Source organism: Mesoplodon densirostris, chromosome 9, assembly GCF_025265405.1.
Source record: "Mesoplodon densirostris isolate mMesDen1 chromosome 9, mMesDen1 primary haplotype, whole genome shotgun sequence".
Taxonomy (NCBI): Eukaryota; Metazoa; Chordata; class Mammalia; order Artiodactyla; family Ziphiidae; genus Mesoplodon; species Mesoplodon densirostris.
The window spans coordinates 95,929,085-95,954,201 of NC_082669.1; the positions used below are offsets into that span (position 1 = coordinate 95,929,085).

The 25,117-nt window shown below is 39.5% G+C and overlaps 1 protein-coding gene across 10 annotated transcripts in view; it reads left to right on the forward strand.

Annotated features, from left to right (window-relative positions):
• CALD1 (caldesmon 1) overlaps positions 1-25,117 on the forward strand; it is a 182,659-nt gene that overhangs the window by 130,240 nt on the left and 27,302 nt on the right. For 7 of the 10 annotated variants that reach the window (XM_060107917.1, XM_060107918.1, XM_060107920.1 and 4 more), the window contains 3 exons: positions 15,904-16,050; positions 19,523-20,483; positions 21,778-21,855. In XM_060107917.1, coding sequence (XP_059963900.1) covers positions 15,904-16,050; positions 19,523-20,483; positions 21,778-21,855 — 1,186 coding nt within the window. The remainder of the gene's footprint in view (positions 1-15,903; positions 16,051-19,522; positions 20,484-21,777; positions 21,856-25,117) is intronic. The other 3 variants (XM_060107925.1, XM_060107926.1, XM_060107927.1) reach the window with 1 other exon arrangement.

The window sequence follows — 25,117 nt, forward strand, 5'->3', positions numbered from 1 at the left end:
ACTGGAAATTTCATTACCAAAGAAGAAAGGTCATTTAGAAATTCAGGACAACAGCCTGAGCTAGGAATATAAATTAGAAAATCATCACCTAAAAATTGACTAACAAGTAATAAACATAGATGGGATTACCCAAGGCAAGTATGCTGAGTAAGAAAAGACTAGCGCTGAGGAAGACACAAAGGAAACTACAGAATAAACGGTAGGCAGAGAATTTCACAAAGGAAGGTATGGTCAACAGTGTCAAAGACCTCTGTGAGGTCAAATAAAATGGGGTCTGAAAAGGGCCATTGGACACTTTGTTCCAAAGTGTAGCTCTAGAGAGCACAAGCCCATAATACAATGTTACTGGGGGTTATGGCTACGAACATTTGGATCAAAAATTGTCAACCTAGTGTTCTGAGACATTCAATAACCAAATTGAACTGTTATTTTTTGTTCACTTTTTGGAGATTTTTATCAGTTGGGCAAGTGGTTAAGATGTCTGGAGATAAAATAAAATCACTTCAGTAGACGCTTCTGGATACATCCCTAGGTGAGTTTAGGTTAGCTACAAAGTAGATTAAACTAATTTAGAAACCTAACTCTGAAACTAGAAGTAAAAATGATAAGACTGCCCATGATACAGTGAAATTAGCTATTTTTGGTTCTCTTAATGATTTACCCCATGAATTACAGAATCTGTTTTGACTAGAGCACGTGAAAATATTTCTAAAGGACCAGCTAAGTCAGACTTGCTTGTACTGAATTATTTTTGCTTTCCACAGACATTGCAAAAGGCCAAAACCAATAATAGACTTGATAGTGAGAGTAGAGAGAATATAGAGGGATATAAGGACTTTATAAGGGTTGATGATACAAGAGGGAGTGATGGGGGGAAAGCCATGCACCAGAGTAACAGGAAAACAAAGAGTTTCTGCTCTGTTCATGAGCCACACCAAGGCCAATCATGTGACAGGAACAGAGACAGGCTGATGGCAGGTGTGCAAGTGCACTTACTCACACACACATAAGCTCTTGAAGCAGGCCAGGATCCACAAACAGACTAGAAAACACTGGTTGACTCAGTTTGACTTTAGTCCCTGATTATTGACTATATTCAAAAGTCAAATATCTTTCTTGTCCATAACAATTTGGTTCTTCTTACACAGGAAAACATACATTTTCCAGCTCTAAACTCAAGGGGACTTTCTGTACATAGTAGCAACATAATGCCATTTACAGAGAAAATAGCATTCAAATGAGAAACAAATTTACAATAAATGCATTAAAACTTTGGCATCTTTGGCCAGTGAGCTAAAGTTTCCAGGTATGTACCCACAGAGACACTGGCAAGATGGCTTTGACTAGTAGCTGTTTCCAACTTCTGATGGGAAGGAATTGAGAGAAATGTGAGGTATTGGCGTTCTACCTCCTGTATTTTTTGCTAACCCTCTTCTATCTCCAAGCATAGCATGGAAGCTGCCACTAGCGCTCCCAGGTCAGATTAATATGACTCTGTTCCATCACTTCGTAGTGTTGAAGTTCAGACTTGAGAGGTCCTTTCTTCCCATGGTGAATGATCAGGCTTCAGCTACTGGAACTCATGGTCAGAGCAAGTCCCATGGCCAATGCAGTATGGCCGTGGGCACAGCCAGGTTTCCTGATTCATATTCACAAGCCAGTGTGGAGTGTCTGCCTTCTTGGAGACTCACAAAGCTTCTGAATGACTGTGTGTGTACACCGCACACATGCCTTTGGGACATCCTTTGGGGGTGGCTTCTCCCACTGACACTGCTCTAATAACTTTAAATGTCATTTTCTCAGTAAATACTCATGAGCCTAATATAGAATTGTTGGCCTTTCCCTATTCACTAAACTGAGTCACATTTCATTGATCTGTCCTTTAGGGAAGCATTGTTGTCCTATATTTGACACTAAGACTTTTTTTTTTTTAATTTATTTTTGGCTGCGTTGGGTCTTCGTTGCTGCACACGGGCTTTCTCTAGTTGCAGCAAGTGGGGTCTAGCCTTTGTTTTGGTGCATGGGCTTCTCATTGCAGTGGCTTCTCTTGCTGCAGAGCACGGGCTCTAGGCATGTGGGCTTCAGTAGTTGTGGCATGGGCTCAGTAGTTGTGGCTCGCGGGCTCTAGAGCACAGGCTCAGTAGCTGTGGTGCACGGGCTTCGTTGCTCCGCGACATGTGGGATTTTCCCGGGCCAGGGCTCGAACCTGTGTTCCCCTGCACTGGCAGGCGGATTCTTAACCACTGCGCCACCAGGGAAGCCCCGACACTAAGACTTTTAAATGGCTTCATGTTGACCTGTTTGTCCTTTCCATATCTGTTTCAGTTAAATCCATATGAACTTAGGCAGTTCACTTCATATCCAGGGAACTGAATTAGCCTTCATCATTGTTAATTAGCCATTGCTCGGTGTCTTATGCCATATGCCTTTCCTGAATTCATTACTAAAAATACTTACCAAATACCTACAAACACATTGGGGAGGAGGGCTAAAAATATGTATAAAACATGACTCTTGATTTCAACAGACATGACATAGTATGAGAGATAGGATGATACACAAATAACAATAAGGCAATATTGACAAATACCTGGAACAACAGCAACAATTTCACAGGAGGGAAAGAGCTCCTTCCAGTTGACCTTCATTACGTCTGGTAAGACCTCACACAGGTTTGAGCTGGCCATGAGGGATAGAGAAGAGCCCTCTAGGTAAAAATGGAGAGCAGGGAAGAGCACGGTCAAAGAAAAGAAGGCAAGAGAGTATAAATGAAGTTAAACTAATTGGAAATGAAGCACTACTGATGCTTATTATGCTTTCTGGCCCTGGCACCTGCGCTAAGTCCATATTTCTGACCATGTGTGACTGGTCCTGAGGGAAGAGCAGGCGTTCCGCCCCCAGAGGGGAGGGCGGCCCCTGTCCTTTCACATCCTTGCAGTTTACTTGTAACTGGGTAAGTGCATATACCGATGGTATAGCTTATCTAGTTGAAAGTAAACTAAGCTTCATGAAATGGACTCAGGTTTCTGGACTTAAAAGGATTTCTGCAGAAACTGCCGGTTGAAGGGAACACTGACCACATGAGCCCAGGGAGACTCTGAGAACGCGGTGAAGCTGTCACTAATGCTGTGAGTGTGTATGAGCACTTAGCTTCTGAGCCATGCACTTCCCCTGTGCCTTTCAGCAAAGGAGAGCTGTCCACAAACAGCGGGGAATATAACTGCTTTTTAGAAGAAACTCATGCAGCAGAGAGATCTTTTGGGAAATGACCCCATTGCTTTGTGATTTTTTTTTTTTTTTTGTCCAAACATGTAACCTACCTAAGAGTATTGATCTTCACACCTCACCTTGGAACCAACATTTTCTTATCTATTTAAAAACCTCCCAAGTAAAACATCTCAGTTTAGATGTTTATTAAAAATGTAAAACTGCCTTTGGATGACTCTGAACGAACAACTAGTTGATATCAGGACAGGCATAAATTTCCTAAAGTTTACAGAAAACTGCATGGTTGGTGGGGCAGATTGACTGTATTAGTATCTTGCTTCAAATGCCAAGCCAGGGATGTGTTCTTTCCACTTGTCTCTACATATCTTTTAGGGGCTTTTTAAAAAAATTAAGTTATTACTGTCGTTTAAAACCAAATTTCAAAATAAATTGAACTTATAGCCAGATTTTCAAATTACTTATCTTAGTGTGTTAAACTAAGAGTTTTCACAAAAGATTTTATGGACATTAATAAATTAAACTTACTTTAAATATGTTCTGTTTTGTTGTCTTATCTTTTTCCTGTATTATAAATCTATAAACATTTAAACAGCACTACATGTATATAATTTATAAATAAGTTACTATATATGTGTATATGTGTGTATATATATACATATATATGCATATATGTGTATATATATATATATATATATATATATATATACACATATATATATATGCTTAAATTTTTTAACTGATCTTACACTATAAAAAAATTTCAGGACCATTGGCTGAGATCAGGGATCAGCAAACTTTTTTTGTGAAGGGCTAGATGGTATATATTTTCAAATTTGTGAGAAATACACTCTCTGTCATAATTACTCAGCTCTGGCATTAAAGGGTGAAAGCAGCCATAGACAATCCGGGAATGACTATGTTCCAACAAAACTTTATTTACAACAACGGAATGTGGGCCAGATTCGGCTCTTGAGCCATAGTTTGCCAATCCCTGGCTTAGATGACTGGAGCTATTTGTTAATCTACAGAACACCCTAAGAAAGCTGATACAGTGTCATAGGTTAGAAAGAAAACAAGTATGGGATCTAAAGACCTGGGTCTAGTTCTGATTTTGTAGTTGCTTGAGTCACTTCACCTCTTCAACCCCAGGTTACCGTGTGTAGCATGGACTGAAAATAACCTCCAAAATTCCTACTAGTTTAATGATTCTGTTGTTTTACTATCTTGCCAGCTTGCCACAGTGGTGGATTGCCCCTGGGATCTGATTAACAAGCAGAATAAGTAAAAATTTGATTTACTCTGTGTGGGCAAAGTGAGTACAAGACAGTGGAGAATAAAAAAGGATATGAATGCCACTCTGAAAAATTGGAAATCACAGCTTATTACTCTTGAAGGATCCTCCACAGTGCTTCTGCTCTAAATGATCGTAGGATTTGCTGAACTGAAGTCTCCTCTTGCAGCTAAGATTTATGGAGACCTTGATATTGGGTAGCTAGCCCTTTATTTCTCAGGGAAAGCTGCAGAGTGACATGAAACACCTGGAGTGGAGACTGAAGCTAGAAAATCCTCCCTGTGTGTTTCCGTAGGGCCACCGCAAAGGAAGGAGCACCCCTCTTAAGCTTTGTAAAATGGTTGGTTTACTCTTCCAGTTACTGGAAGCTGTCCTTCTGTATGTGCCAAGCACAACTAGAGCCTCACTAATACCTTTCATGTACTCCAAGCACCGGCCAGACTGGATTGTTTGCTTTCTCATGTCCATATTTCCTGACTCTGCAGCCTTGCTATTGGAGCTCTCTGTATGTGGATAGATCCTCTTCTGTCCCCCCAGCCCCAATCCTAAAAGATCTAGCTCAGGTACCACTTTCTCCATGAAGCCTTCTCTGATCCCTTAGCTGGAATCGTCTTCTTCCTCCCCTAAACTTTAGATCACTTTATCAACATCTCATGATATTTACCGCATTCTATCTATTATTATGTTCTTACACCTGTCTTAGCTTCCCTACCAGATTATAAAGTCTTTTCAGGGTTTTCACCTTAGTTTCCACCCTCAGTGGCTTGAATAAATACTCAATAAATGTGTGTTGGATGAATGCATTAATTCCAGTCACCTAGGTGTCAATTTGCATGTTAGAGTAGTATTACCAACCAGCACCCCAATTCTGTAAGTTAAGAAGCCACATTCATATCTGGCACATCACCCACCAACACCTCCTCAGAGTCCAGCTGTTCAGAGCCCATCACTCTGATGTCCCACTTGAATTTAACTGTCCTCCCTTCAAAGTCTAGGTGCTACATGGATCAGTGGTTTGGTTGTAGAGAGGAATATACACAAGATCAGAAACCTATAAACCAACGCAATGCTGTAACTTTGTAATTTATAATTAGAAAAAAATATTTTTAGAGTAAAGTCAGTTATCTCCCCTACTGAAGCAGTGCCTCCTGTACTAGGTAACAATTTTAAAGAACTAGTGATTGTATTGGTTTATACTCTATTGTTGGGGTGTCGATCTGCTGTTGCAGGACAGGTACCTCAAGCAATTTAAGTGCCATCTAAGAATGTCTCTAATGCCCACGTTTCTCTCTCTCAGAGCCCCGGCTGTCTGATTCTTCAGCTGTCGGTGATCTAATTCAGTTAACACACACACAAATGTGGGAGCTTAGTTATTTAATATTACTTTATCTATTTAAATGTTCACATTTTTATGGGGGTCTTCTATTAACTTTAACTATGGAGGTCTTTATTTGGTTTGGTTTGGTTTGGTCAGGCTGGCTGTTTACCAAATCACAACAAATAGGTATCTGCTTTATTCCTTCCACATGGAGCAGGCCCCATCATAGGTGAGGTTTCTGTTGACTTAGGAAGATGATCTGCCGAGTGCAGAGCAGAGTCCTTGACTTCTTTTCATAACAGTAGGGAGGTTGGACCCATTGACAGCCATTGGCTCCCAAGTCCCCTACAAGAATAAGTGTTCTTCACATAGGTCCAAACTTCAGGATTTGGCCTTTCATTTTTCCATTTCCTGTCTCTATTCAAGGTTTGTCTTTCTACTTGCTACCACTTGTAAACAAAACTCTGCAGTTCTAGCTATGAGCCAGCTGGATGTTAGGTAAGGTTGTGTAATACTGCTGGAGTTGGGGAGGTAGCAATCACCCCAAAATATGCTTTCTTGTTAGAATAACAGTCCCTTCACTCACCAGAGTTGCTGGAAACAATGCTCCAGTGTCATATCTATCAGTATATTTGAGCTTTCTGTTTCTGAAGGAGAGAGGAAGGACAAAAGCTTGTGTGTGGTGGGGGGAATGATGGGAGGCCATGCCACCCCAAGGGAAATGGAGCCAAAAGAGCACTGGGAAAGAGGAAATGAATACTAAATCTTTTTCCAATTAAGAAAAATGAGAGTGGAAGCAGGAAAGCTCCAGAGGGCACTTTTGGGAGAGGAGAAGATCATAAAAGGCCTGTTATGAAAATCCATTACCCATAAATTTCCCTGCATTAAGCACTGCCTGTGTAGAGAGGATGCTGAGAATCCTCTCAGCTGACACAGGACATGTGACTTCAGTTAGCAGTACCCACATGCCATGTACCATTTCCGTCAGCATGTCTGAAATACCGCTTTCCCTTACAGGAATTCCTTCTAATTAGTCACAGGTTCATAATCTCCACTTAAGGACATCTTGTTTTTGTTTTCCCAATCACTTTGTTTCTTTTGTCCAGTGTTTAGCAATGTGATAGCAGTACCATAATTCAAAGCCCCACCACATGAAATTATGAACCTTTGTACTGCATCACACAAATATTTCAAATTTGGGGGTAATATTTTAATGTCTAGATCACACTAAGTATAAGACTCATCTAAAATAGTTCATTTTTTTTACATTTGAAGATGGCAATGGAAGTTTCTGTTTCTAGGAGTTTGTCTTGGACTGTGTAAAGAATCTGCTTGTTTATATATCTGTGGTCAGATGCAGTTGCATCCAAGTCGGCCGTTGGACATGTGGAGGTTTACCTGCACCCCACTCTAAGGCAGTGTTTTTCATCAGTTGTATATCCATGTTCAGACCTACATGCAAGAGAAAGAACTGGCAGAATGCAGCATTGCCAGTCATAGGCACCCAGGTCTGATGAATTGTTTTATCATGTTTTACTTGAAAATAAATTACCTAAGCCCAAGGTTTATTGTTCACATCTACTATGCACATTAAACCAAGGTTGTCCTTTAATAGATACAACAGTCAGAAAACAACCCCAAATCAGATTTTACTTTTGAATGACAACATTTTTAAAAGCCCGAGTTTATTAATGATAATATTTTATTTAAGATTCTTATTAGACAAAGAATCCTAGGTTGGGGATGAAGAAAAGGTAATGTTTATGAAAACATAGGTAGTAATTGGGTTTATCCTGTATCAGCCACATTTTATACCAGTTGAATTTCAAATCAGAGTTAAAAGAGAGGAAAGTTTGGTTACTTTATTTTAATTATCTTACTAGCCACTTAAACATTTCTCTTACTCCTTGTCATTCATTTCAAATCAAAGCTTAACTTGACTTATCAAGTGAGGAGTAAAATATATCTTCTCCATCATCAATCTTCTCTATCCATACCTACACTTTCTAAACATTTATAAATTAAAAACTGAACTGTTTGTATCTGACCAAGCTTATCGTTTGAATAGGGTGGGATGGTGGGAGTGGTGCAAATTCAGTCCTGTTTGTGACAGAACAAATAGATTTTGGTTTATCTCAGGAAACTGCCATGGAATTATCCCTCCAGAATCTGTGTTTAGTAGATTTGACAGATGCATTATTCCTTTAAAAAATAAATGTGAAAAATAACAATTCAGTAAGAAATAACCCAGATTCTATTCATTTTATTTCTACTGAATATCTATGGACTTTAAGAAAGAACATGGCACCAGTTGAATAAAAAGTTAGACATTTATCTCATCCAAACTATAATCTCAAGAAATGTTTGGGAAATCCTATATCTCATCTGTCATTATAAACTGTACCTATTCATATAAACATAGATGAATCTCAAAAGCATAATGTAGGGTGAAAGAAACTAATCACAGAATGCATAGAGTATGATTATATAAAGTTCGAGAAGGCAAAACTAAAAAATGAATTGTTTAGGAATGCATCCCTTGGGGGTAAAACTACAAAGAAAAGCAAGAGAACAATTAAAATTCAGGTTAGAGGTTATTTGGAGGCATTTAAAAAGAGATAGGAATGGGGTTGAGGAAGGGCACATAAGGATCTTCAAAGTGCTGGTGCTCTTTAAGCTGGGTAGTAGGTACATGGGTGTTTGGTTCATTATTCCTCTTTTAAGTGGTGGTGTACTATACACTCATTCATAGGTACACTATATTTCATGCTAAACGTCGTTTTAATTTAAAATATTGACCGGAAACAGTTAGATTCATCTTTTTAAATGTCCTGATACAAATGACTATCTGTATCAATTCAGCAATGAGTCTCTAAGCTTAGGGGTCTGCCTGTCCCAGAGCAGGCCCATTCTGAGAACTGTGTTCCCATAAGCCCTAGTTAGCCATACAACCCTGAGTCAGAATCAGAACTCACCCTACTCCCTGAGTTCCCTCTAACCATACATGATCAATCAGAGCTCATCTATTTGTTTGACAGGACATCACAGTCATAATAATACTAAGAGCCAGCCTCTACGAGAGTGTGTGGAGGCGAGGTGAAGAGGTTTTCCTTCCACTGCCTAATGTCGTTTCTTTCTACGCTGCTCCGCGACACGTTTCCCCACCATGGTCTGTGGTTATAGAAACTCATGGGATTATGGGATGTCACCATTATATAAAGCATATGGTAGGCTGCTGGTGATAACTTGTGGTGACAACATATATGAGAACACTGAAGTGTGCAAGCACACAGTGTCTTACTGTTGAGAACCAAAATTTATGGCTGGTTTGCAAACCTTAGTAATTCTCAAATGTGTGTGTGTGTACAGGGAGATGGGATGGGATATACCTCTCTTCCTGGGTAAATTTCTTCAGAGTAATGTATCCCCTTGCATGCTTGCACTGCCATAAAAGGCACACCCCTGACATAGCAATGAATCCTTCAGTGAAATTCAGCATATTTTTACCTTCCCTACCAGAAAAAAAAAAAAAAAATATATATATATATATATATATACACATATATTCTAAATGAGGGGGGCTTTCTTTCATTCTATCCTATATTAATTACTAATAGACCGATTGGCTATTAGCTATTAATCCATTTCTAAACATATTTTGACCAGAAAATATTTTTATTTTCTTGATTTTTTCCTCCACTGTAATTTTTAATGCCTTTCTTTTAAGGAATCCAAGGGAAAAACATTCAGAATTGGACCTTATGTGCATTAAATGAAACCACAACATTTTACAGACACCACATATATATAAACAAAATCATATTTAAGAGCCTGGAATGTATCTATAAGCCTCTTTTAACTTTCAAATATACAATAAATCTGCAGAGCAAATATGATTCATTTCAGCAGGTCAGGATTTTCCCTCCTGATCATAGCATTGCCTGAAATTTTACTAAGAGCATTTGAGCAATTCACAGGGCTAATTGGATATGTTTGGAGAATCGCTTGCATTTCATATTATGAAAGAAAATCACTGGGGTTTTTGGTACATGAAAAACAATACTGAAAGTATGTATGAATCATTTTGCCTCCTAATAGCTGATGACCACATTTTCAACCCACGTGAGGTTTTAACTCTAAGTTGGATCTCATATTAAGACCCAGGTTAAGACAATGACATTGGCAGAACCAAGAATGAGGGAAATCAAAGAAATGTAATTGACTAAGAAGTCCTTTGCAGATGTGAACCCCAGTCAGTCTTCCTCCTGAGTCTGGCCTGCGTGGGGAACGTACAGCTGCAGAAAGCGGTGGGCAGGATGGTGTTTGGGATTGGATGTCACAGTTACAACCTGGAATCTTTTTCAACCAGCACCAGCTTCTCTCGGATGACTCCTTGCACGAAAGAAGAGGTACAGGGGATGCAGGGAGATGAAAGCAGATCTTAGGGTTCAGCTAAGTGTCTGCTGGCCTATAAGTTACTGTGGATTCACAAATGATGAACTACTGGTAGGAGTCCTTCTTTCAGGTAGCGAATTTATTTGTTCTGTTGGAATTGTAGGTGCAACATTCTCTTTTTAAAATATAGGAATGTGGCAGAAATAATTAAGGAAAACAGAGAGACTTGGAAACTTTGATCTGAATGGGGATCTCTATAATAAGTCTTTTGTACACGGGCCTCATTTTAGTGCCTTGAGCCTTTTATTTTCTCCGAGGTTTTCCTCACTTAACCTGTGGGTTTGCGTGTGTGTCTGTATGTGTATGTGTGCTTACCAAGCAGAAGGAATGTTAAAGGATGCAAAAGAGCTTGAAGGGGACAAGTCAGAGTCTGTTCAGTGGCACTCTGGTAATCTCTTTCTATATACCAGTGGTTCTCTAGTGGTGAAGTTACTGGAAGAGATTCCTAAATTTATCTTCTGTAGTCTGATAAATAACAGTTTCAGGTATGAAACACTGCTCTGCAAATATGTATAAATGCAGTGGTTTATAAGATACAGATTCCTTTTTTATGCAGTGTTGAGTTTATAGACCTTATAAAACATTTTTAATAAATAACAAAACTATAAGCAACTGTCACGGTATTTTAATTTTTCTTGATATTTTAAAGAGATCCACATTCTTTAAATGTTAATAACCATTGCTGTAAGATATAGAAAATTAAATATTTTCTTTAGTGCTCTTAAACTTGTCATAAAATCAGCCCCCTCATAAAACTGGTTATTACTTGTTCTTGTTCTATTTTTAAACATGGTTTCCTGATAAGAGATCTTGTCTTGTTAATAAAATGTTATTGCCAGCATTTTTACTTGAAAACTTTAAGGATCATGTACTGGAGTCTCAAATCAGGAAATAGCAAAATAAAAAGAAACAGACAAAATGAAAGGAAATGAGAGTAACATTCTTCACACTATGGAGAACACGGGGTTAAAAAACTCATTACTGTAGATGAAATTATAGTAAGAATTTTGCCAGTGTTGAGCAAGTCTTGAGAAATGTTTATTGGAGAAGATGGGGTGAGGGGGATATTGGGGCAAGGTGACAGCTAGTGCCTTGCTCCAGTGTCTTACTGAGGAAGCCTCTGCCACTTCCTCTTTATCTCATCTAGGGTACATTTAGACCCTGGCCCAGCCAAATGTAAAGACGCTGAGTCCTCAGTGGTTTCATTATTTGCCATGTCTGCAATACTTTTATTTATTTGAACTTTCTATCTAAAAGGCACAGCTTGTAACATGATTATAGTGTTACTTGAATACACTGAGGCAGTAGAGGTCTGGTGGTAAAGACTTAAAAAGACTTTGGTGTGAAAGCCACAGCATTCCAAGAGAGTTTTCCCATTGCATAGCCCTGTTTTTTCTTATAATATAACACCAGGATATTTAGGCAGTGGTTCTGGGAATGGAAGAAAAGCCAGACCTTTCTGCTTTTTTCATACCACTGGCACAATCAAATAACATCATGTAATTATTATGGACTTCTGAGATTGTTCAGCACTTATTCACACATACACACACACACACACACACACACACACACACACACACACAAGATCATCTCTCTCCCGAATATTTGATGAGCCATTTTGCTGCCAGCAGCACTGGGCTTCCTGCAGTAAGATCAATCATACCTTTCTCCAAGTATGCTCTAAGAGATGAGCAAAGGCAATTACCCAGAAACAAAGCAGAATACTCCAAAGTAAACCTGCTGACACCCAGCCTGGGTGGGAAAGTCAATTGAACATTTTATTTAATAAAAGGTGCTTTACATATCATTTGGGATTACTCATTTTTTAAGTAAAATGCATTTGATTAAAACTCTAATCAACATAGTTTAATCTTTCTCAGATGATTCAGAGGAACTTCAAACCCTCTGCTGCTTCTGAATCATCTGGGAGCATCAGTTGTCTTTATAGTGTACAATACAGTAGACTGGTTACTGCCAGCATCTGCTGAAGTTTCACAGAAAGAACAAATGGATTGTTATGCTTTTATTACAACCCAGTGGGTGGTTAGGTATGATTTTTACTAGTCAGGAGCACTTCAAATACATTTAAATCTGGTGTGTGAAAAGTTAGAATGTTAACATTTTGTCTTTAACTGAAGCCTAAAGCAGAGTTGTTGTACTATCATGTGGACGTATTAAGGATGTGGTGTTCTCATCTGTCTTTTTGGATAAATTCTTGTTATGGTGAAATTAGCACTCATACGTTGCTGATGTTACATACCTTTCTGGAGGGCAATTTGTCAATGTGTAACAAGAGCCTTTAAGTGAGCATATCTTAAACTCAGGAATTCTAACTTTTGAGAATTTTTCCTGGATAAGTAATTGAACAAGTGGTAAAAGTATATCTATAGTGATGTCCTTTACAGCATTGTTTATAAGAACATAAATTTGGAAAAATCTTAACTGCCCATCAGTAGAAGTGTGGTTAAATAGATTATAGTACATCCATATACATACATCCACTACGTACATCTAGTCATAGAATACTGTGTTGCTGTTGGAAATTATATTTTGCTAATGTGTCAAAATAGTCATAAATAAGGTAAATTAAAGAAGCTGTTTCTAAAGTAGTATATATAACATGATCCCACTTTGTTAAAAATTAAAATATCTATGCATGCAAAGGAAAAGTTCTGGTAGAATACACTGAATGTTAATCATGTTCACATCTGAGTAGTGGATTAGGGAACTGACTTTTACTTTCTCTTTTGTACATTTTTTAATGTCTGGTTTAAGAAAATAATAAGTGTATGTTACTTTTAGAATCAGAAAAAATGTAACAACTAAGGTTTTTCAATTTTGAAAGAAAAGTAATAAACCTCTGGTAGTAGTCTGAAGGGTAGTTGCCATGGGAGAGGCCTGAAAGCTAAGCACCCGCTGTGTGCTCTGCCCTCTGAGGACTAAAGTAGGGAGGCTCACATTCGAAGAATTTCTACACATATCAGGTCATTTGGCATGGGCACAATTTCACTTACAAAGTCGACTGCTATGTTACTGAGCCAGCAGCCAGGCACATTCTGATTCAAAATGCCATGAAAACATTTTGGCTCCTTTCTTAACTATGAAAACAATTTTAACATGTTTCTTTATTAGTAGCAATAAAAGGTCCTCAAAAATCTAGCTCTGGCGACTGTGTATCCTAGGTAAGAGTCTACCGATGCACAGTGATGATAAATTTTAAGCAGTATAAAGCAAGAAGAGTTAGCAGAGACAGGGGCAGTGATCCGGATGTGGAAGGCCACTCCTCTGATGAGAAACCTAAGATGAAGGAAGACTGAGCGTGACCTGGCTGAGACAGATGGCATATCTAGGTCGTGTCAGAACTAAAAGCCAACAGCATCCGCCGTGAAGCACATTGGGTGGGTGGGAGGAGGGAGAGTAACACCTCTGAGACGTTCAAGTATACTGGGAAATTAAGGGCTTCAAATGAGATTCCATTTAGGAGCAGGGAGGGTTTTGTTGTTGCCATAGGGTGCCCCATATGGAGCTTTTATGTGTCTTGCTTGTCTTGGAAAAGGAAGGCCCCCAAGTAATAGCCAAGACCTCATGGCTGATCCAGAGACGTAGAAGGGCAAATTAAGACTTTCTGTTTGATTAGCTTGGGAAGCAGTCATTAAGGACTCATTCTCCCTGCTGTGGTTAAAGCTGTCTACTGAGAAATAAGCCAAAGGAATATGAGGCCAAGAATCTGAAGACTGAAGCCAAACCACTGGGAAGGGCTTTCAACTGCAAACTACAATGTGATTGAATTAGAAAGGAACATTCAAATCATGTCATGCCGTCACCTCAAATTCAACAAGTCTAAACTTGAACTCATCTTTCCTCACAAGGCAGCTCCTCCGCTGCATTTTCCTAATAACAGCAAAATACTACACTGGAGTATGCCTTACCACAATACACCCATGATTTCATTTGATTGTCACCCACTTACAGACAACGCGGTTTAATGCAGGTTAATCAAAGGGCTGCAAGCTGGGGAGAGACCAGTTCTAGAAACTGGGTTTTCTGAGTATTAACCTAGTTGCCCTTTAACTATATCACACAGCCCTTCTCTCCATATTGGTGGAAATAAACCAGTCCGCTTTATAGAATTACTAAGTGACAGTTTATTTATATTGGCATTTGAATATTGCACACTAGCACATTTTAGCAAGTATGAAGTCAGAGTTTCTTAAGTAGCAAAGAACAAACCAACCAACCTTCAGAACTGTTCATCTTGTTTTTGTAAGGTCAAAAACATTCATAGCATTTGTATTATTGAAGTCAAAAGATAGGTAAAGTAAAGTACGGGATCTTAAAAATACCTAGTTTGTAAATCTAACATGAGCAAACCATCATCAGTCATATTAGGTTCGTTTCGTTGGTATAAATTATGCGATTCTGCTGTTTTGTTTTCTTTCATTTGTAAATTATTTTAGCTTAGTCATTATTGATAAGTATGAAACGTTTCCGTACCTGGATTTCTATTTGTAGATATGTTGGTAACACTGTAAAAAAGCATGTTAACTCTCCAGTCTGCTGCACAGTGCAGCTCCATTGCACCCCATGTATCCATCAGGCCACCTTGTCCCTGGGCCAGCCAGCACTGCCATGCCTTCCCAGCACGCTGTATGTCAGTACACAGTCCTCCTTCCAAAACAGCCAGGTTGACCACGCAGGCTATCTCCTCATGAGTCTGAGCATCTGGAGTTCCCCAGCTCCAATTCTTTACTTGGGAATAAATATTAGGGGAAACGTATCTAACTAGTGATATTGATTGTATAATTTCCCTAAGTAGTTCTTTGCTTCCAATAAACTAGGAAAGCTAAATACCATATATGCATGTGAAACCCTCTGCACCTCTTCTACTGGCCTTAGCCCTTAGGTTTCTATCTAAATACACACCTGGGGGCTCCCAAGATGTGCTCAGCGTGTGGGTAGTGGGACACTAAAGCAGTTTTAGAACCAAAGAGGCGGCCTTGGAGGGTGCTGCACTGACTGTGAAGCCTCCTATCAGTTGTCAATAACACTTTTCTTCAGTGAAAGTGAACAAAAAGGAAGAAATTAAATCCAAGCAAAGAGGATATCCTGCTCTGGATTTTAGTTAGCTATTTGGCTTATTAATGCCAAAGTCCTGGTTTGGTAACATAACTTGATTCTTTTCTGACCTTTGTGACAACATATCCACAAATAATTCATACAACATGCTGAATCTTTTCAATAAGTGTTTTCAGTTCAGTTCTTTGGATTTCTGCTTCTAAATCTTAACATGCTAATCATCAGCTGAGTAAAGAAATCTAAATATGCTAACCCACAGTCTCCAAAGGCAGTTGCTTTTGTGTAAGCTTTTTAGTTTAAGCTGTTATTTGTTCATTGTAAATTATCCTCTGTAGCTATTGGACTAACGCTTTTCAGATACTTAAAAGTTTAAAAACTAGTCAGATCAGGTCTCTCAACTTAAGGAACAGAACCATCCTTTTAGAACTCTATGGTTCAGTAAGTAGTCAAGCTCAGTGTCGATCCTTCCAAGAAGCTGGTGAAAATGGTGGGCAGTTGGCAAGCTCAAGAAGTTGTCTTTGTGATGTTACAGAATCGCCTACCAGCGGAACGACGATGATGAGGAAGAGGCTGCCCGGGAACGGCGCCGCCGTGCCCGGCAGGAAAGGCTGCGGCAGAAGCAAGAGGAAGAATCCTTGGGACAGGTGACTGACCAAGTGGAGGTCAATACCCAGAACAGGTACTGTCCTCTTCAGAAGGGAGAATTTTTCCAGTTGCTTCTTAGCCTGTCTGATGAAAGGAATGTGTTGGGTAAAGCATCCCCTTCTCAGCCCAACTCAACTCTTTCCGTCTTTCTAGCTTGTTTAATTCTTCTGTGGACATTTTAGACAACTAACCAGATTGGACAGTCAATCTGATTTAGACATTAGGACACCAGTACTCCTTTCTCCCCACCCCACCCCCCCGCATCCCATCCCCTAAACACACCCCAGTTGAAGGATTTTATTTTCTTTTATAATCTAGTAAATCTTTTATTTACTAAAAATCGTGGGTTATACGCTTAAATAAGGAAAACTATTTACCTTCATTCTTTAGGATATTGTTATCTGTTTTGAACTGAAGATGTATTAGTTTAATAGTCCTCTGTACCTACCAGTAGCAGATAATACTTGAATTTTAGAAGTAGGCATGAATTGCAAATGTCTTATTTTTCCTGATATACACCCTAAACCAGTATTCTTTGATCTCTACAATATTCAACAAGGTGCAGAATCCTGTTTAATTTAATGTAATTATTCAAACAAGCTTATGAGTTTAGTACTACATTTTTTTCTATACCAGTCCTGGTAGAAATCAGGAAAGTCGAGAATACTTAATAAGTTCAACTTTTTCAAAAGGGGCTTTTACAAGTTCACACATACAAGGTCACACAGTGCATTATGCTAATAGTTAGTATATATCATTTATATGCCCCCAAGGTATAGAAAAGATGGGGAGGGGGAATGGAGAAAAAAATAATTTTATTTTTAAATTGTGGACTGGTTAAATATAATGAAATCACCATGTAAGATCTTTTGTGTGGCTTTGGTTTTAGATTCTTTCATTTTGTGTGTGTTGGGAGGGCACTGCATTTGATAATCCTCTTCATTCAATCTGTGTAGAAAATTCTGAAGGGAAAGAGTTCTGGCCTCTTTAATGTGAATTTGAGTGGGTACACAGAGGGTTTCTGAAGGCAGTAGTGAACGTGCTGGCAGACAGGACGATTCAATCAGGAAGCTTCTTGGTTACGTGGAAAAACAGACTTTGTCCCTCGGTAAGTAGCTCCTGATTAGGGAGGGAGTATAGCAAAGAGGTTCTCTGGGGTTCACCACCTGGCGTAGAATCCCAGCTTGACCCTTTCTTCACGAACTGTATTTCTTCAATCCAATGGAAGTAAAAATCATACCTTTCTTTTAGGAATGTTGTTAAATTTAAATGAGATGATAATACCTGTAAAATGCACAGTGCTTGCACATAGTAATTTTGACCATTATTAGGAAGATGGTAGCAGAGTCTTACAGATCAGGGCTGCATAGTCTTCACTGCCTTTTCTATTTCTGAGTTGAAGGGGATGGGAAAGAAAGAGTTTTAAAATGACATTTTAAGGCCTTTTGTGAATCTGGTTATTAGTGAGTAATCAACAATGCCTTAAGAAATTACTAGTGCCTATAGTTTTCTAGCTTTTAAAATCTTGCTTCTACTTGTGTTTCTCTTCTTTTTTCACATTGTACTATTATTAGTTATTTCATGCATTGATTGAGTACAAAATTCCTTTTTTTAATAGCGCATATTCAGATCTGATAACATATGATTTACCTCTGACATACTGATTAGCCACAAGAAGAATAAGTATTCTTCTTGGGGCTAAACAACTGACTGGTACTCAACTTCTCCTGTTGATGGCTGTCCTGATTTATAAATAGCAAAGAAAGGTTCAGTAGAGTCTGTTGTTTCTTAACTCAAGAGTTCTTTAAGCCAGCTAACGTTGTGGAATTTGGGGTACCTCTTAAAAATTATTTGAATTCAGTTGATCCAAATGCCTTATGTATATAGATTTTCCCCCTTAAATTCTAAACTATTTGCATTTTCAGAGAAATTTAATCCTTATGTGTCTAATTCATGGAGACAGTGTCCTACAGCAACAGCTGAGGCCAAGAAAGTTTAGAATCTGGCCTTTAGTCTGCCATTTCTTGTTGTTAAATGTGAAATATGTTTTTCCAAAATTAAGTGAACTTGAACTTCAAAAGGGCCAAGGTTGGTATGAACCATGAAATTTGATGGAGTTTCTAAACATTGCAAGACATGTTCTTCCAACTCTGGTCACAGTCCTAGTATCACATGACCGGTTGTTTCCTGCAGTGAAGACCAACACCCCTGGCATGGGCAGTGTCCAGCATCCTGCAATAGTGAGCACAGTGGCAGACATGCTACAGCTTGGTTTTTAGAGATTTTTTCTTTTTTTATAAACATCAAATTTAACTGTCCTTTGTCTACTGCAGAAAAGAAGGGCAAGAGACCCTTTATTCATGGAAATCTTGACAAAGAATGGAGATGGTATATTTATTAGTTAAGGCAACATCAGCTGCTTTAACAATGAGTCCCCAAATTTTAGTAGTTTGATGCAGTAACACGTACTAGTCCAGTGTGGGTATTTCTGACTGGTAGAACTGGTTCCCTATCTTCTTTCCTCCTGTGACTCTGTCAACTTCAGGGGCTTTGGAGTTCTCTGATCTAGCCAGTAGACAGAGATAGAAAGGGAAGAGAATGTACCTCTGCTTCTTACTTGTCCTGGTCTGGACATCTCACTTCTGCTCACATTTCTTTGGAATTATTGGTCATGGGGCCCCACCTAGTTGCGAGGAAGAGGGGAGGGTGGGAAATATAATCCTTGACAGGCAATCACTTCCCTGTGACTAAGGAAAGAGGAGCATAAATTGTGGTGGACAGTTAGATATCTCCACCATGGGGGTCACTGGCCTGAGTATAGCATCTCCGCACTATAACGTACACTCCCATCCTCTCAAAGTGCTTAGTGTTCCAGCAGTCCAGATCAGGAATTCCAGATGACTTGGCAACATGTGGGAACACTACTTGATACAAGAGGAATTCGTTTTTTCAGTTTGGTTCTTGTCTTAGTTTGAGTTCCCTGAAAGTCAGATTCTGAAACGAAGATTCGAGCAGAGTTTACTTGTAACATGATCCCAGGAAAAAGTGGTAGCAGTGTGGGGAAGTGAGACAGAGAAGGGAAGGCAACCAAATAAAGGTTTCATTACCAAGCAAATTACCACTGTGGGTATCAGGAGCTTAATTCCACCAGGGAACTCTAAGATCCACGGTGGTATAGGCACCTCAGCGCTATCTGATTCCAAAGGTGAGGGGAGCTGCGGTATTTACACATTAATGCTCATCCGTTGTTGCTTGAGGCAAAATGCCCAGGTGGCATTAATACTCAGAGCACTTCTAGTATACAGAATAGATTCCCCATGGCCAGGCAAAGACCATGGGCAAAGATTTGCATATGCTGCCAGTTGAAAGCCAGGCTGGAATGTACTAATATGGGGTTATATATGGGGAGATGTATATATCTGCTACAGCTCCCATGTGGCACAGCACATGAGTCCAGCTGACCGATTAATCAGCAAGCTGTCCTTGCTGTTGTTTCTGTTGTCCAGTGTGCCCGACGAGGAGGTCAAGACGACCACCACAGACACTCAGGTGGAGGCCGACGACGAGGCTGCACTCCTGGAGCGCCTGGCCCGGCGGGAGGAAAGACGCCAGAAACGCCTTCAGGAAGCACTGGAGCGCCAGAAGGATTCTGACCCAACAATAGCAGATGCAAGTTTGTTGCTACCCAGCAGAAGAATGCAAAACAACACTGCAGAAAATGAAATGGCAGAGAAGGAAGAAAAAAGCGAAAGTCGCCGAGAAAGATACGAGATAGAGGAAACAGAAACAGTCACCAAGTCCCACCAGAAGAACGATTGGATGGATGCCGAAGAGAAAAAGGAAGAAGAAAAAGAAAAGGAGGAAGAAGAAGAAGAGAAGCCAAAGCAAGGGAGCATTGAAGAAAATCAGGTAGAGGTGGTGGCAGAAGAGAAAGCAGCAGAAACCCAGGAGGAAACAGTAATGTCATTGAAAAATGGGCAGATCGGTACAGATGAGCCTAAGACAGAAGAGGAGAGGGAAAAAGGCTCACATGAGATTCCCCATAATGAAAAGATGGAACAGGAAGCAAGGGAAAGAGCTGAGGCAGAAAGGGCCAGGTTGGAAGCAGAAGAAAGAGAGAGAATTAAAGCCGAGCAAGAACAAAAGATAGCCGAGGAGAAAGCAAGAAAGGAAGCAGAAGAAAAAGCAGCTGCACAAGAGAGAGAAAGACGGGAGGCAAAGGAGAGGGAAAGGATTAAGGAGGAGGAGAGAAGGGCAGCAGAGGAGAGGCAGAGGGCAAAGGCAGAGGAAGAAGAGAGAGCTAAGGTAGAGGAGCAAAGACGTAAGAAGCAACTAGAAGAGAAAAAAAGGGAAACGCAGGAGAAAAAGATAAAAGGGGAAAAGGTAGAGGAGAAAACAGAAGGGAAGTGGGTCAATGCAAAGAAAGTACAAGAAGATAAACTTCAGACAGCTGTCCAAGAGAAACAGGTACAGTAAACATTTTGCACCAAATGTGTGATGCCTGCAACTTACGAGAAATGTAATGCACATCAAATTTGGGACTGAGCCCACATTCCTACAGCCCCACGTGCTTGATCATTTGGCAAACTGCTCATTTTTTTAGGTCATAGCAATGTGCAAGCATAAAGCAATCAATTGATAGCTAACTATTTCCACCAACCAAATTTACTGGTACAACCAGAGAGAAGTGAATTGCTCTGTGCTTGGTTGCTATGAATACCAGAAAAAATGAATTAACCCAAAGATGACAAATGTGGTGGTGCTGCATTGACTTATGATTCTGCACTGCATCTAAACTCATTCCTTTTAACAACTTATCTCTATCCACAGGTCTACATGAGGCAGGGGGACCATAACTCCTCACTTTATCTGTGTGTTTGGCATTTAATAAAATATGCTAAAAGTTGGGGTGGGAAACTGACATGATGAATCATGGTCAGAAATATCATCTTAAGGAGGCAAAATAACCCCCTTGGAATTAACTGGTAATAAGGGAGGGAAAGGAGCCAGTTTGGACCTTTTATAAAAAGTGTCAAAACCCTGATTTGCCATCATGTAGACCTGAGCTTAATGTAAACTTGCAGAAAGCCATTCATCAGGGGTAGCATCAACTTAAAACTGACTGGCAATTAAGAGCACACATTTTGCGTCTTTTACCATCTGGGTGACACAAATTTATGTAGCACAAGGAATTGTGGAAATAGGGGGTGGGGGAATATTTGTAAGCTAAGAAATATTTTTTCGTCTGTCTGCAAGGCTGCATTAAGAGCACTATACCTAACCACCACCACCGTACCACCACCATCTACCCTGCAAAAAAAAAAAAAAGGAAAAAGAAAAAAGAAATGCTTGTGTATCCACCTTTCCAGAGAGAACTCTCTATCGCTAAGTCTGCCTTGCACTGAAGTTGTCTTTCACTCCTGCTTCTTACAAGGGGCTCATACACACAGCTTCCATTGAGATGATCAGGAACAAGAGGCACCAGACCACACACAAGATTTGTCAACACGTACTAGATGCACCACATCACGCTAGATTTCAGTGAGCACGATGGCAGGCTCATGAGAAAAGATTTTGGTGGGAGGAAACTATCCCACGTTGCTGTTTAGAACCACTGGCACGGGGGGAATGTGAGCATTGGGACAGCCAAAGAGAAGTCACTTCACGCCACATGCAGAGTGACCTGAGCACCCTCTCACTCTTGTAAGCTAGCAAGGGCTTCTTTTAAATGAGTGACCTTACCATTCTTGAAAATAAAAAGGAAGAAGAAAGGGGGGCTAAAATGCAAGCTAAAAGAGGAAAGTCCCAAGAAGACAAGCCTACCTTCAAAAAAGAAGAGGTAAATATCATTGAGAAAGAACCTAGTCATAAAGCAACAGAGAGCAGTGTTCCATGACATTTCAGGTCTGATGAAAATTGTAACCTCTAATCTAGTGTTTTTCAAGCCATGACTCATGACCCATTGAATGATGAAATCAACTTAAAGCATCTCAAAATTAGCTAAATGTGTCAATCTGCATTTTAAAAATGAAATAGAATAGAAAATATCAGATGGCATCATGGCCAGTAAGTATTTCACTGTGATATAAATTGTCTTTATTTACTGTGGGTCACAGTCAGAAAGCTTGAAAAACACTCCTCTGATCAATCTTACCCACTTTCTACTCTCCCAAGTGCTATTTTTTTTCCTTGAGCCATCCTACTTTCGTTTCAATCGTGAAATATTTCCAACTGGCTTTGATTAATGATTTAACTTTTCAAAGGAAAAATACTCCCACGCATCTCAGTAAAAAATTTGATGAACTGAAGATGATATTTGGTTTTCAAAAGAAAAGTTTGGCACAATGTTCTGCATTGCATTTCTGAGGCACACACAGGAGCTGGTGCCAGGGTGTTTGACTGTAGGTAAGTAAACAAGTCAGTGGACCAGAGCTGCAGAGAGAATGTCCTTATGCCCCCGACATAATTCAAATGCTACATCAGAAAGCCTGACCTTGTTTTAACCATCATGCTTATGTCAGTTCCAAGCAATCCTAAAAACTATGACAGTATTTAACAAGTTCAAAGTACTTAAACATGGTAAAATTAAAGTATCAAAGGTAAAAAGACTTGAATTACTCTGCCTGTGGGACTAAATTGTAGCTATTGAGCTCCAACTCAAATGGACTCTTGCTGCATTTCTCTGCCCATTATGGCATAGAGTAAGACACAGAAAGATCCATATTTAGCAAATAGATGAGATTAAGCAGGGGGATGGTTATTAAACTTTTTTTCCTAAGATTCATGTAAAAAGTAAGAACTCCTAGTTCATGTTATGTTTATTTTGTTTATGGTATGTGTTCCTCCCTGTTTCTAATAGAACTTGTGGTGGCTTGGGAGTGAAAACTGAATATGAACACTGCCCAGTTAAAAGCAGCAGAAAGAGTAAATACTAATAACTAGAAAATTGAATTTGGCTCTAATGAAGCAGCTAAAGAAATTGTTAAACGTGTTGGGAAACATTGTCTCATTTTGTAACAGAAGAACACCTACAAATTCATCTCCAAAAAATGAAAATTACCTTGGGACTAAACTCAAACAGAAATATCCCACATGGGTTCATCTCTAAAGCTAGTGTTCTGTGGGGAGTGTCTTTCAGTACAGAAGGAAGAGGGCATGAAATCATAACTCAGTGATTAAGTTTATGTGCAGCAGGAGAGGCCGAATAACTGTTTGAATTCATCCTGATTTAATTCAGTTCACTAAGATGTGATTTGTTTTTAATGACTAAGGCATTCTGTGTTCATGTATTGTGTCCGTGAGCTAGAAGGGGCTCATCAGCAGTCATCCAATCATCCTTTTGCCTCTTTTTAGATAAGGCCCCCGTTCAATAATGGCCATGGTATGATGATTTCAGACCTGCCTCTTTCCCTGTTTGCCCTCCAGCACATTCCAGTGTCCCAAAACTTGGCCTCTTTTTGACACAAGGACAGATTAGCTCCTCAACCCAAGCTTAAAAAAAAAAAAAATCTGCTATTCCTGTTTTAACATTGCATACATAAATTACTAGTTGAATGACTAGATTTTCCCCCTCTCCAGCTATTTGTGTAGTTGCTTCATATAGATACCTTTAAATCATATTTTACATGATTTAGCCATTTTAAACGCCCTCCTCCATCCCCGCCCTGCATCCCACCTTTTTGTTCCCCCACTCAAAAAAAGTCTTTCCTTTGAATTCAAGGAGCCACATAGGATAGGTAAACACAAACGTCAGGTGAGCAACATTTCCAGAAGTCACTCCAATACCTTACAAAAAACCTTCTTTCTCCCACTGCAGTTTAACTCTTTGTGGTGATGGATCGCAGATGACCAGCAACCTTGAAACCTAATTTAGCTTTTTCTCTTCCCCAACTATAAAATGCCTCCTTTTAATTTAAAAAAAAATTTGTATTGAAGTATAGTTGAAGTGCAGTGTTGTGTGAATTTCTGCTGTACAGCAACGTGATTCAGTTATACATATATATACATTCTTTTTTTGATATTCTTTTCCATTACAGTTTATCATAGGATACGGAATATAGTTCCCTGTGCTATAAAATGCCTCCTTTTAGTTCTTGACCCCAGAGCTCTTTTTTTGTTCTGGCCTCCAATAGGAAAACAGTTTCCAGCAGAGCTATTCATATAATATTGAAACATATGCATATCACGTAGGCCAAAGCCTCTCACTAAACATCAGTGTGCATGCTGATCACCTGGGAACTTGTGAAACACAGACTCTGACTCAGTGGATCTGGGTAGAGCCTCACCTCCCTGGTGAAATCCATGTTGTCCGTGGACCAGTAGCAAGTAGCGAGGATATCCGTGTGGTAGACGTTGGACTTGGAAAAGGAATTGAGGCTTCTGAATCTAACAAAAGTATATTCGACTTAGTCTGAAAAACTGTAACTTGCAACAGTTCTTAGCACTATTCTGGAATCAAATGATGCAAAGCGATACAGCACAGAGACTGGCGTCTCGGTCCTTTCAGACCTGCTCACAACCTTCTGAGTGTCTCTCTGGCACAAGAGCATGTCACTGGAATTCCCACCCCCCCACACATACACCCATGTGTCATCCCACTGAATTTCCCAGATACCCATAGTGTTATCCCAATGATCACATTTGACCAGAGCCTTTCATATGAGCATGCTGGTGTTACCCATATAGGAAGCACTTTAGCTCCTTCAGGATACGTAACCCCGTATTAATCCATCAGCATAGATTCTCTTCATGGTAACATTTTGATCTAGAGGCTCTAATGCTTTTCCGAGTGGGCCCAGAATATCCCATTAGCTTAGGTTGAATCTGCTATAGAATCCAACCCACTGTGCTTCTTAAAGTGTTATGGAATTACTTTATTTATTCATTTCCCAGAAAGAAAAAACAATTTTCAGTCAGCATCATTATCATTATTTCATTGGGAATTTTTCTGAGAAAGTCTTCCAAAGAGAATATAAGCATACCATCTACCATAACTTTGCCAATAAAGGCAGAGCTTGAAAAAGGGGTTTTTCTTCTGTTAGACATATATTGTTTTACAAATCTATTTTATACACATCTTTGGATGGTAAATTAGATAGTAC